The 13,842-nt window shown below is 40.7% G+C and overlaps 1 protein-coding gene across 2 annotated transcripts in view; it reads right to left on the bottom strand.

Annotated features, from left to right (window-relative positions):
- Positions 1-13,842, bottom strand: part of ROCK1 (Rho associated coiled-coil containing protein kinase 1) — a 523,306-nt gene that overhangs the window by 194,985 nt on the left and 314,479 nt on the right. For both annotated transcript variants that reach the window (XM_030212894.1, XM_030212901.1), the window contains 3 exons: positions 7,763-7,869; positions 3,773-3,923; positions 2,272-2,432 (listed from right to left, as the gene is read on the bottom strand). In XM_030212894.1, the coding sequence (XP_030068754.1) occupies positions 2,272-2,432; positions 3,773-3,923; positions 7,763-7,869 (419 nt within the window). The remainder of the gene's footprint in view (positions 1-2,271; positions 2,433-3,772; positions 3,924-7,762; positions 7,870-13,842) is intronic.

Below are 13,842 nucleotides of genomic sequence, written 5' to 3'. Positions count from 1 at the left end.
AACTTACCTAGTTCCTCCCCAAAAAGCATAGAGCCTTGAAAGGGAAACATACACAGCTTAGCCTTATAGGCCCCATTGGCTGACCAGCCATGAAACCACAAGAATCTCCGAGCCACCACTACTACAGCCGTATTTCTGGCTGAAGCCCTTAGTAAATCAGAAAGCATTGTCCAAAAAAGGAGGAACCCATCTTTATTTTTGCCACTGTGGACTGCCAAATATTGAGAGGAAAAGAGCCCATCCAAAATCTTTTCTGCTCATCTAAAGCAAGCCTTGGCCACTTGCACCACCTCCAACTGGTATCATCTTTTTGGTAACAACAGAGACCACTGTAGACAGTTTGAAAAAAAAACCCTATCCTCTATTGGAATGGTGTAAAGCTTAGACATCATCCGACTCACTTTACATGGGGTGTCTGGGGAAGCCCATTCTACCTGTATTATATTGCAGGTCCTAAGTAAGAACTTAGGAGGCCTCTGAAAGAATTTCAACAGAGGATCCACATCCTGGTAAACCTCAACACCTGTGAAAGGAAGTTCTGACAACTCTATCCCTATGGAAGACGCACATGACAAATTGATCCTCACCTGGGGAAGTCCAGCTTCCACGGAATCCAGAAGGGAACCACCTGGCCTCGTCTGGCCACTGAAACCATCATCTCAGTAGTCAGAGGCCATATCACTACCATCCTTATCCATCCAGTCCAATCTGGGTTGTTTGGAGAGCACTGGAACTGACTGGGAAACATCTGATGAAAGAGCAGTATGCTCTCCCCACTTTCCATGCCCTGTACATAGCTCAAACAAAAGGTCTGGGAGAAACTCCATTCCTCCAATGGCTTCCTGGTCCTAACTGAAGGATGCATTCCAAAGGAGCTGCTGCTCTAATTCAAAAGATATTGGATATGTAACATTCAAGAAGTAAGTTCCATCATTAAGTTATAGTGTTTGGGACGGTGATATTAAAATATATGTGATTTATAGTTCCCACACGAAAATTTTGTAAACGGTCCTAGGAATTGGCTAATTCAAGCTGTGGCAGCTGATCAAGAGTGCGGTCCGTATCAACAATGATGGAGGTTCCCGACAAAACAGGAACTGCCCATGGCCCCAGAAACAGGCCTCTGCGATGTCTGTACCACCTAAGTCACTGCCTTATTGTCCCCACAAAAATTACATGGGGCGCTAGAGTCCTCCACTCCTCTGCACCCACAAGCATTGTAACGTTGAGGTTTGCTGGAAGACATGTGGTGGTGGCAGCATGGGCTGCAGAAGCACACCAGACCTGACCTATCTAGCTCAACCTGAATTACCTCCACCAGGACCCCAGAAAAACAAGAAGGACCACAATATACAGCCAGCTACAGTAAGCCCTTTCCCCTGAAGAAGGCTGTCGATAATCTTTTTGTTTTTGTTCCTTGCTGCTGTGCTATGTTCAAAGGGCTCTCAAGGCTCTGCTATCACAGTAAGGGAATGGAGAACCAAGGCACACTGTGGTCCTCCCAGTTGGATGGGAATGGGACTCAGCCACATGGGTTTAACATCCCTGGGGCTATCAAGGCCCTCAAGGACCTGCTATCAAGGCCCTCAAGGACCTACTATTCCACAGCCCAAAAGTGAGGACCAGGGAGATAAGCCAAAGCTCAATTTTTTTTTTTTGGCTAAAGAAGAAAATTAGGAGAAGCTCAAATTAGAGAGAAGAATCCATTTACCTATCTCCCAGGCACTCCGGAACTCTACCCCAAGCTTACCAGGGGACTGCACAGGCTAGCATGTCCACATCTGCTGGGAGACTGAGAAAGACTGGCTGGCTGAGAACTGCACAGGGTATTTGTACTGATCTCAGTCATGTGTTCTCAGTCTCCATCTGCTGGTAGGTATCCATAACCAAAGTGTCTGGACCGGTCTGGAGGGTTGATGAAGAATTATTTTTTAACTTTATATAAGTGATAGATTGGAAGCACTACATAAAATTCTTCATCCATTCAAATCATCTTACTTATCGGAAGTTCTATCTTCTTACTGCTGTGATTGCTTCTTTATTTTTTTTTAAAGCAGTCTATCCCTACTGCACTAAAATGACTATAAGATAGTTTCTTTCTATTCCCATAAAATAACTATTTCAAATTAGACCCATTGTCAGTGCTGTAAACTATAGAATTTCTTTAAATAGGCTACAGCTCAATGTTGTCCAAAATAAGGCATGAATATTTAAAATTTGAATCTTTATTTCCCTGCCAAACATGAGTAGCCAAAGCACATAATTCCTTACTTCATCCTCTAGCCTTCCGTTCTGTTGAATGAAGTGCTCCAGCTTCTGCTGACACTGCTTCAGATCAAATTCCATCATTGAACACTGCTTTTCAATTTCAACTCTTCGATTTTCCGCCTTTTCTTTTGCTGTTCTTTCTACCTTCACTTTCATTTCCATTTCTAAAAAATAAAACAGTCTGTAAAACTAACAAAATAAACCACTAACAGAAGCAGGCACATATTCAAAAGACCTAAGTACAAAACTTAAGGAGTTATGCATCTAGAGCTAGCAAACTGCAAATTTTCCTCAAGCACCTAAGTTTAGGGGATTATTTTTACTAGGTGCTTATAAAATAAGCACCTTCAGAGGAAGGACAAGATAGGTGTTCAAGGGAATGGGCCAGGGAAACTAAGTTAGAGTTCAGTGTTGATTTCCTGACTAAGCTCCTTACTTAGGCAGCTAAAGTTAGATGAATGAACAGCAGGCTTCTATTTGAACACCTTGGTTCAGAAGAACTTTTGCGCATCCTGTCAGAATATGTAGAATAAAACCACAGACTGTTTCTTGAATAACAAAAATGTGAATTGCTGTTACTGACATTTTATTTATGATATAGTCTTTATGTTGTATCTTTTTTAATTGTATAGATGCAATGGGGGTTTTATTGTATTGGTTAGATTAGGGTGTAATTGACTAGTTATATGATATGGCTTACCGTTTATATTTTTACGTAAACAGCTTTGGATCTCCACTGAATATATTAGCAATACTTCATACATCTAGGAAAGCAATATGCCCTGAGGTGGTATACAAAATAAAACATTTTGGGGAATAAGTTGGTGTATAAGAACAGAGGTCCTTGTTTGGCTGAAAACACATACCTAACCTAGGTTCCTAAAGTGCTGGGTGCATCAAGGGCAAAAGCTAGGGATTACTGAGTACTCAATCTGCTTCTGAAATCCCAATGAAATTTATTAGGTCAAGTAACTGTGATTACTCCTGGAAGGGCATTCCATGCATCCACCATTGTTTCCATGAAAAAATATTTCTAAAGTTGCTACTAAATCTATCCCCTCTCAACCACCTGTTCCAGAACTTTGTTTCCACTGAAAATAAGATTTATTTCTTGTGCTATCTCTAGACTACTTTCAAGCTATTTCTATTCTTCGATTGGTAGAAATCTCCCAAACCGAACATTCAGTTGAAATTTCCCTAACAGCCTGTATAACACATGATCACTTCCTTTTTTCCTTCTAGTTATGCCTCTTTATGTACATACTAGCATCCCTCCAGCTGTGGCTGCCACCTTGTCATGTTACAACCACTAACTGAAAAATAGTGAAACAATCACCCAACGTCTCTTTTCTGTTTCGTGAATATCAGTATTTCACCCCCATTATGCACTGCTTAAGAAATTAGGATAAAAATTGTATCAGCAAGCACCAATTTGTCATCAAAGACACACTGCTGAATAACATCATCCTTCCAGATTATTCTGCAATGAAATATAAATACATACCACACATTGCAACAGACTTCTCTTCTTCAAGTGACTGATGCTTGTCACTTAACCGTGCTTTAGTCACTCTGTGCTCATTTATTTCCTGTTCCAGTAGCTGCTGCAATGTTTTCAATTTATAATTCAGATCTATTTCTAAATTATTCTTTTCCTGTTAATTGGAAACAAATGGAATTGAATTAGGCTGCTACAAAACGTATACGTTTTATGTACAAAGCTTCTAAAAGATCTGAGCCATCACTACATTGAAGTAAATGGAAAAAAAGCCACCTTTCAGAAGAGCTAGTAGTTGAATGGGTCATTTGTAGGAAAAGCAAGCAGCAGGAGGAACAAGTAACCTGAAGTGCCAGCCTCAGGGAGTGGCAAGTAACGTACTTAGCACACTTACACCTGTAACTTATCCTACTTCAGTTAAGTAAGTTTTGATATCTTCCAATTATGTACATTTGACAGTGTGAGCATTCTAAGCTTATATTGCATTACTAGTAAAAAAGGCCCGTTTCTGACACAAATGAAACGGGCGCTAGCAAGGTTTTCCTTGGAGTGTGTATGTTTGGGAGAGTATGTGTGAGACTGACTGTGTGTGTGTGTGAGAGAGAGTGAATGTGTGTGTGTTTGTGTGGTTTTTTTTGTGTGTTTGTTTTGTGGCGGGAGGGTGAAGGTTGGAAGGGGCGTTTGAATGAGTTGTCTATGTGTGTTAGTGATAAGAGTTGTTTTTTAGGAACTCCCTTGGGGGAGGGGGAGGCACGGATGGAGAAGTTGGAGGGGGTAGTGTTGGGCTTGTGTGTCTCTGTGTGTCAGAGGAAGAGAGACAGTGTGTATGAGTGTTAGAATGTGTGTCTGACAAATAGAGTGAATGTTTTTTTTATTGTCCTGGGTGTCAGTGATATAGGCATTGAGAGAGTGTGTGTGTGGGGGGGCGGGTTGTACTTAAATTAAGCTGTAGCTTGATTCTTTATAGGGGAGTCAGTGTTTATGGTGGTGCAGGTGTTTGCATTTTTTTTCCTATCGCAGGTATGTGTGAAGAGAGAGAGAGTGTGTGTGTGTGTGTGTGTGTGTGAGAGAGAGAGAGAGCGTGTGACTGTGTCAGAGTGTGTGTCACAGAGTGTATGAGAGAGAAATTGTTTTTGTGGGAGTGACTGACTGTGTATGTGAGAGAGGTGGAGTTGTTTGAGAGACACATGTAGGTTATTTTTTTTGTGAAGTGTACCTTGTTCAAAAGTTGTTGTGGCAGCATTGAAGTGCTTCTTTTTTTTTTTTATTCTTTGTTGCTTTTAGCTGATTGTAGCAGAGTCCAGCCAGCTCCCCTTCTGCTTTCCCCTTCTGTTTCTGCTGTGGTCCCGCCCTCATTTCCTGTTTATGCAAGGGCGGGATGCTGATAGAGTAGGGGAAAGCTGAAGGGGAGCCGGCTGGACTCTGCTTCTGTCAGGTTAGTGAACTGATTTTAATGCTATGGTTGGGCAGCAGGAAACAAAGGAGGGCTGTTGATGTAGAAGAGGGAGCTTGACGGGAGGGGGGTTAGTATGGGGGTGTTTAATGGTGATGGTGCGTGATTGGTGTGTTCCACGATGCTGCTCCTCCCCTCTTTTGTGCTGCTGAGTCTCCTCCCTTTTTGCCATGGATTTGCTCGTGATTGGTGCATTCTACGATGCTTCTGAGTTGACATTTCGTCGCGTAGCAACGTTTCTGCGGTGCTACTCCTCCCCTTTGTCGTGCAGGTTTGTTTGTTTTTTTTCCGCGATGCATGTAATTTGATTCGTTCAGTGTGTGGTAATTGCGCGTGATTGGTGCGTTCTTCGATGCTTCTGAGGTGACATTTCGTTGCGCAGCAACGTTTCTGCGTTCCTACTCCTCCCCTCTTTTGTGCAGGTAGTTTTGATTGTTCTGCGATGCGTGTGATCCCATTCATTCAGTGTGTGTTCTCCACCCTCGATGTCATCACGTTGTGACGCGAGGGCGGGGCACACAGACTGCGATCTTATAACTACAACTTTGGAACAAAATTTTTGAGGCTTCATTTAGAACGTTGGAGGTGCGTTTTACATATAGAGATAAGTTATAACATCTAACTACTGCAATGAGAACTTCCCTAGCATCATTCTAGATGGGGTCACATACCCGACAGCAGATAACCTGAAAGTCCTAAGGGTTACAATGGACCACCAACTGATCTTTTTTTATTTTTTTTTATTATAAGTAATGCCACACTGGGAAAAGACCAAGGGGCCATTGAGCCCAGCATCCTGTCCATGACAGCGGCCAATCCAGGCCAAGGGCACCTGGCAAGCTTCCCAAACGTACAAACATTCTTTACATGTTATTCCCGGAATTGTGGATTTTTCCCAAGTCCATTTAGTAGCGGTTTATGGACTTGTTCTTTAGGAAACCATCTACCCCTTTTTAAACTCTGCCAAGCTAACCGCCTTCACCACGTTCTCCGGCAACGAATTCCAGAGTTTAATTCATACCCCGCGCTTTCCCACTCATGGCAGGCTCAATGCGGCTTACATATTATATACAGGTATATATTTGTACCTGGGGTAATGGAGGGTTAAGTGACTTGCCCAGAGTCACAAGGAGCTGCCTGTGCCTGCAGTAGGAATCAAACCCAGTTCCCCAGGACCAAAGTCCACAACTCTAACCACTAGGCCACTCCTCCACTCCACTTTGAAAAACAGGTGGCAAACTCACAACAAAAATGTTCCGAATAATGTGGAAGTTAAAACAAGTAAGAGGTTACTTCCCGAGAAAGGTTTTCTGCATGTTAGTCCAAACACTGGCCTTGGCACAATGTAGACTACTGCAATGGAGTGTATGCAGGCTGCAAAGAACAAATCCTAAAAAAAACTGCATATAGCACAAAACACCGCAGTAAAATTGGTTTATGGAAAATTGTGATTTGACAAAGGCAGCCCACTACTACAAAGCTTACGCTGGCTCCCAATCAAGGCAAGAATAACTTTAAGCTTTGCACCATGGCTTACAGGATCATCTTTGGGCTCAGATACATGGTAGACCTAAGTAATCTACCACAACACAACATAAGCACTGGAGAGAGGAATTACTTCATACTCCATTTCCCCAAAGGTCAGGGCCTGAGATGCAAATCAGTTTGCTTGTCTGGATTCATGTACCTTTACACTAAAAGTTGGAACACGCTCCCAAAAGATTTAAGATGCATGAATTACTACCTAAACATTCGCAAGCAACTCAAAAGTATTTTTCTTTAAGAAATCCTTCTATGAAGATACAAAGAGAGGCACATGCTACAGTCGTAATAATTCTGTCCTTAACCTAGTCTGATATATATATATATATATATCAGACTAGGTTAAGGACAGAATTATTACGACTGTAGCATGTGCCTCTCTTTGTATATATATATATAGAGGCCAATATTCAGACTGCAGGAGTTAGCCTGGCTAAACTCCTGCAGTCATCACTAAACCCAGATATTCAATGCCAGGCCGTTTCTGGTGACCGGCATAGAATATCCATTTTATTTTTGACTGTTTATATTATTTTTGACTGTTAATATTCAGACTTAGCTGGTTATCTTCTAACTCACCAAAGATATGCCACACATTCATGAGGCCAAATAAAGGCACTAATGTGGGGCTGAAAATCGGCAGAAAGCCAGTTACGTCGGCCGACATAACTGACTATCTAGCCACTAACCAGTGATATTCAATGGGAGATAGCCCGCTATTCCCAGCTGATCATCATCAGATAGCCGGTTGTGTGGCATTTAATTGGCCAGGTGTCAATCCTGGGCGATTAAATGCTTTTGATTATTGGGGGTGGGGGATGGGTATTAGACATCAACTGTTAGTCTGCACTCTAGTGTCTACACTGCAAATTTAATCTTTTTTCATTGTAAGGCACAATGAAACAGTTATTTGGAAAACATGGGATATAAATGCTGAAATAAATAAAAGAAAAATTTAAAATGTAATATGAGCCCTATGTAGCGTGTACATATCATGATACCTTTTCTGAATGATTGAGCAGGTCTTGCACCTGTTTTCGGTCTGTTTCTACTTTTTCAAGATTGTTTTTGAGATGTTTTACTTCTTCTTGTAAAGAAAACATTCGAGCTAGAAAAGAGGAACAAGAGAAATGCATTATTGGCTATTAAATATGAAAACAGTTTTTGTTTAGCCAGTTATCGTAAATTTCTAAAAGAGATTCTAATGGAACTTCGCAAAATTTAGAAAAGTGTAGCAGCAGTAACTATGGAAAAAATAACCTCTTATTTTGAGTACATACCACTACGATATTTAAAATGCAATTTATTTTTAAAATTTATAACCCTCTTATATCTAAGCGGCTCACAGTAAAAAAAAAACCAAAATATACAAGGATCAGTCTTTCGTTCGCCTCTATCAACTTAAATCTGTGAGCAAATTCTACCATCTTCAGATTAAACTACTGAAAAATTCCTACATTAATCATCTCATTTCCAATTGCCCGCCTTGGAAATTGTTTCAGGTTGTTTCTAGTCTTTCCATGTGACCATCCTCAGTTTCTAGTCATCATTTCCCCTGCTACCTCAATTGCTTCCTCCTTCTCCTTTAAAATCATTCTCCTCAATGATTCCTTGCCTCCTCTACTACCTGCATCCCGCGCGATACCTTCCTTAGCCAATACCTCTTAAAGTTCTAATTCTTGCCCCGGTTCATCCTGAACTTTTTTTTCTCTTCCATCTCTTACTCAACTCTCCAAGATGATGCATCTTATCACCTGTCCTTTAGACCCTATACCTTCCAGCTGGCTCCAACTTCAAAGACACGGCCTTACTCCCCTTCTGCTGCAGATTGTCTCCCATAGTCTTTCTACTGGTTCAGTCCACGTCCCCTGGAAAAAGGCCCTCGTTTGTCCACTACTGAAGAAACCCTCCCTTGGCCCCTTACGTCCTGACAGTTTTTCCCTTTCTCTAATCTCTGTATTGTCTCAAAAATCACAGAACGCGTTGTCTTTGATCAACTTTCCACCCACATGGATCAGCTGTCTGTTCCACATCCCCACCAAACAGGCTTTTCTTCATCACACAGTATCAAGATGACAATCACTGTACTCCTTATGTGTGAAGCTTCACTCATACCCTTGACTTGCCTTCAGAGTTTAACGTCATGGATCACTCTCTTCTCCTCTCATATCTTTTAACTTCAGGTATTTCTGGCACTCCTTTCTCTCAAGATGCTCATTCTAAGTCTTTACTCCCACCTCATTCATCTGCTGAAACACCACTGCACTGCAGAGCTCAAAGCAAGGCTCAATCTTGTCCCCTCTTTTGTTTAATATTCTCTTAAGTCCCTTAGCCACTCTTATCCAAGATTTCAATATAACATTTTTCATTTATGCTGACATCCTCCTTATCTTTCCTACCTCCTCATTCTAGACTGATCTCTGTCATCTCCAATCTTGCCTTTCAGCCTTATCCCATTGGCTATCATCTCACAGGTTGGTTCTCAACACTTCAAAGACAGTCACTTGTTGGATCACTGGTCCTTTTTCAAAATCATCTCTAGTACATAAGAACATAAGAGTAGCCATACTGGGTCAGACCAATGGTCCATTTAGCCCAGTATCCTATTTCCAACAGTGGCCAAGCCAGGTCGCAAGCACCTGGCAGAATCGTGGCAACATTCCATGCTACCACTCCCAGGGCAGGCAGTTGCTTCCCCATGTCTGTCTCAATAGCAGACTATAGACTTTTCCTCCAGGAACTTTTCCGAACCTTTTTTAAACCCAAACCCACATACACTAACTTCTGTTACTACATCCTTTGGCAAAGAGTTCCAAAGCTTAACTATTCGTTGAGTGAAAAAATATTTCCTCCTATTTGTTTTAAAAGTATTTCCATGTAACTTTCTTGAGCGTTCCCTAGTCTTTGTACTTTTGGAATGAGTAAGAAATCTAATTACTTCTACTCATTCTACTCCACTCAGGATTTTGTAGACCTCAGTCATATCTCCCCTCATCTGTCTCTTTTCCAAGATGAAGAGCCCTAATCTCTTTAGCCTTTCCTCATAAAAGAGGACTTCCATTCCCTTTATCATTTTGGTCACTCTTCTTTGAACCTTTTTCTAATTCCACTGTATCATTTTTGAGATACAGTGACCAGAACTGAATGCAATACTCAAGGTGAGGTTGCACCATGGAGCGAACCTTTTCTAATTCCACTATATCTTTTTTGAGATACAGTGACCAGAACTGAACGCAATAATCAAGGTGAGGTCGCACCACAGAGCGATACAGAGGCATTATAGTATTTTTGGTCTTATTCACCATCCTTTTCCTAATAATTCCTATCATCCTGTTTGCTTTTATAGCCACAGCCGCACATTGATCAGAAGATTTCAGAGTATTATCTACAATGACACCCAGATCTTTTTCTTGGTTGCTGATCTCCAAGGTGGACCCTAGCATCAGGTAACTATGATTCTGATTATTCTTTCTAATGTGCAGCACCTTGCATTTATCCACATTAAATTTCATCTGTCATTTGGATGCCCAGTCTTCCAATTTCCTAAGGTCTTCGTGCAATATTTCACAGTCCACACGTTTTAACAACCTTGAATAGATTTGTTTCACCTGCAAATGTAATCACCTCACTCGTTCCGATTTCCATATAATTTATAAATATGTTAAACAGCACCAGTCCCAGTACCAATCCCTGTGGCACTCCACTGTTCACCCTCTTCCACTGAGAGAAATGACCATTTAACCTTACCCTCTGTTTCTGTCCAATAACCAATTCTTAATCCACACCAGAAAATTCCCTCCTATCCTATGACAATTTAATTTTCTCAGAAGTAGCTCATGAGGAACTTTATCAAAAGATTTCTGAAAACCTAGATACACTACATCAAGACGGCTCACCTTTAGCCACAAGCTTATTCACGCATTCAAAGAAATGAAAAACTGGTGAGGCAAGACTTCTCTTGGCTGAACCCATGCTGACTCTGTTCAACACTCCCTTCTCCACAGTTGACTCATTCTGTTATCTTGGGGCTATTCTTGACTTCAAGCTATCATTTCATGATCGGGCTGCCCATGTTCTTCAGCAGGCTTTTCCGGCTCTCTGACGTCTACACGCAATCTCTAAACTACTTAGTTTCCAGGCACTGAACACATTAGTTCATATCTTTGTCATCTTTCAAAACAGATTACTGCAACTCCATCTATGCAGGTTTGACTACTTTCCAGTTCCGTTGCCTACAAGCTCTCCAAAATGGTGCAGCCAGATTTCTCTGTGAAGCTTGTAACTTTTATTCAGTCTCCCCTCTCCTGAATAGCCTATATTGGCTTCTGGTGAAAGCCTGCCCTTGGTTTAAAATCCTATGTCTCACTTTTCAAACCCTTCGCAAGGCACTCTCTCATATCTCACTTCGGTTGTTGTGTCCTACACCTTCCCCTAGACAGGCACACTATGAATCTACTAGGCAAGCAGCTTTCATTTTCTTAGCCCCGAGCTCTGGAACAATCATACTCTCATCTAGAGATCAGAACTCTCCTTTCTACACTTCAAATCCTTTCTGAAAACCTATTTCTTCCATCTATCTTTGGGGTCACCACAGTAGGTCTTGTCTGTGGTCATGAACTTTGGAAGTTCTTTTGAAATAAGTATATGTTTTCTCTCTCCTTTATAGATGTCTATTAGCTGTTTGTCATTTCAGTTGCTCTCGAATGATTGATTGCTTTCCTATCATTTACTGGAGCTCCTTTCTATATCTTATGTCATTGGTTTTATTTCTGTAAATCACCTTATCCTGCTCTGCAGCAAAAGCAGTATATTAAATTTTTAATAAACATAAAATCTCACAATATAAACCAAAAAAACAAATATATTAAATTTATATCTTCCCTTAAAATTCCAAACACAGGAAGTCTGCAATAAAATTACTAAACTACCAGGAATATATAATTAGATTGTAAGCTCTGTTGAGCAGGGACTGTCTCTTCATGTTCAAGTGTACAGCGCTGCGTATGTCTAGTAGCGCTATAGAAATGATAAGTAGTAGTAAGTAGTAGTAAGAATATATATATCATCATTCATTTAAGTACTGGGAAAACCTTGCAAGAGAAAGTAGGTCTTCAAATTTTATGCCGTAACTCTGAACAAAACCATATATGGTTGGGGAGCTTATTCCATAGTAATAAACTATCTACTGAAAAAGCACTTCTGTTTCTGTACAATTTATAGTACTCAACACTGGCCAAGAGAGTCATCTCGCATACTCAGATCTTAACGGAAGCAGAGGCATATGTAGCTGCACTGCCAGTAACAAATATCAAATGACAGATTGGTGAAGTGTTTGATAAATCAAAGTCAAAACCTTATATTGTATTAGGCATAAAACAGGTAACCAACGCAGGCTATGAGTGTATAAATGACAGTAATAGCAAAATAGAGCAAAGGAGAATGCAAGTCTTTGTGTGTAAAACAGTTCAGGGGCATAAGAACATAACTATGGCTTCCACAGAAGAACTCCCATGATGGAAGAGATATAACTAAGGCCAGCTTCAGCTGGGCCCCTCCAAGCTGGTGCAAGGAAAACATAGCAAGAGCATTCTTATTGGACAAGAACCCAGATTTCTGTGGAAAATCTGACTGTTTCCTGAAATCAAGAGACAACAAGATAGGAGGGCCTGCTAAACCAAAAGAATCACCTGTAAGAAATTCAAAGGGATAAACAAGTATGTGACTTGGCGCAATTCAGAAGCAAAACGTATGTGCTAATGCTGAATATAAGCCAGTTCCAAACCTAAAACTTGCTGGGTGCCATGCAGCTGTTACTCACAGAATGCCATGTAGCTCATACTTGCCTGGTGCACTGCACCTGAAATATTGAGGCCAGAATATAAGATATCTTATGGCTGCAATGTAGGATACTATTAGGCTGCAATGCAGTACACAGACTAAGGGTACAAGACTGCTGAAACTTTCAGGCTGCTACCATGAGATTGCTGCAATTCCAGCCATTTCAAAATGCAACACAGAAGGAACTAACAAACTGAAATGTAGGTGGAATCCTGAAACTGAAAACTAGAAAAAAGTATTCTATTTTGTAACTGAGCTGATTGGCCCAGCAGAAAACACAGGAAAATCTTTGGTATGAAAAACAGGTGACAATTTCAGGCAGCAAAAAAAAAGTCTTTGTTGTTTTTACTTTACTTTTTATATGTAACTATGGAAAGATCATAACTAAACTGCAATGAGAGAAGAAATAAAAATATCCTTAGTGGCCCTGCCACAGCAGCTCATAAAATGCACCATTTGTTGCTACAAAAAGCAGCCTGAAATCTACTGTTCTCCCTGGACCCCAGAGAACACTATATCTTGAAGTGATCACTGCAGGAAAGCACATACTGAAATGTTAAATAGTAGTAGTAGTAGTAATTTATGTTGAAAAGGACATATGTAGAAGGAAATCAACTAGTATAATTATCTAAGCCCTCTAGCTTAATGTTCTCATAGAGTGAACAGGAATGCCTCAATGCATATCTATTTGTGAGGATGCTCATTACACGATGTTACCTTCTTCAGATGCACAGATATACTGACAGGTATAAGCCAGGAGAAAATAGGAAGTGTAAACCCCATGAAAACTGGATGAGAAAAACTGGCAACTCGTCAAAGTTAGCCCAGACTAAAATAAACAGGGAGCTCAAAAGTGAACAAGAATGCAGTGCATAAGTCTATAGTTATAAACAGTTGTCTGAATTGTTAACTATTCCACACAGAATGAAACCTTCATATGAGGAGAGCATTAATTAGAGGTTAAAATATTCTCAGCACCGCTCAGGCTATGAAATTACCACAGGTATTTGTATTAAATTTGCAGCAATAAAGTGAAACCTCCTAGCTGCTAGTGAAAGTTAGGTTCCACAAAAGAGTCACAGCACAATCACACACTCAGTGAGTGGCGATGAGCCGATAGGTGCTCTGGAAATCGAATAAAAAATGATGGCGGATTTTCCTGCACTTTTTCAGGCACACAACACAATACTGAGAAGTCAGCCAAAACACTACAAAAATTATTATAAACCTGCTGATAAAAAAT

This window comes from Microcaecilia unicolor, chromosome 1, assembly GCF_901765095.1.
Source record: "Microcaecilia unicolor chromosome 1, aMicUni1.1, whole genome shotgun sequence".
NCBI classification, from domain to species: domain Eukaryota; kingdom Metazoa; phylum Chordata; class Amphibia; order Gymnophiona; family Siphonopidae; genus Microcaecilia; species Microcaecilia unicolor.
Note: the sequence above shows the minus strand (reverse complement) of the source record. Positions and strands in the feature narration are given on the sequence as shown.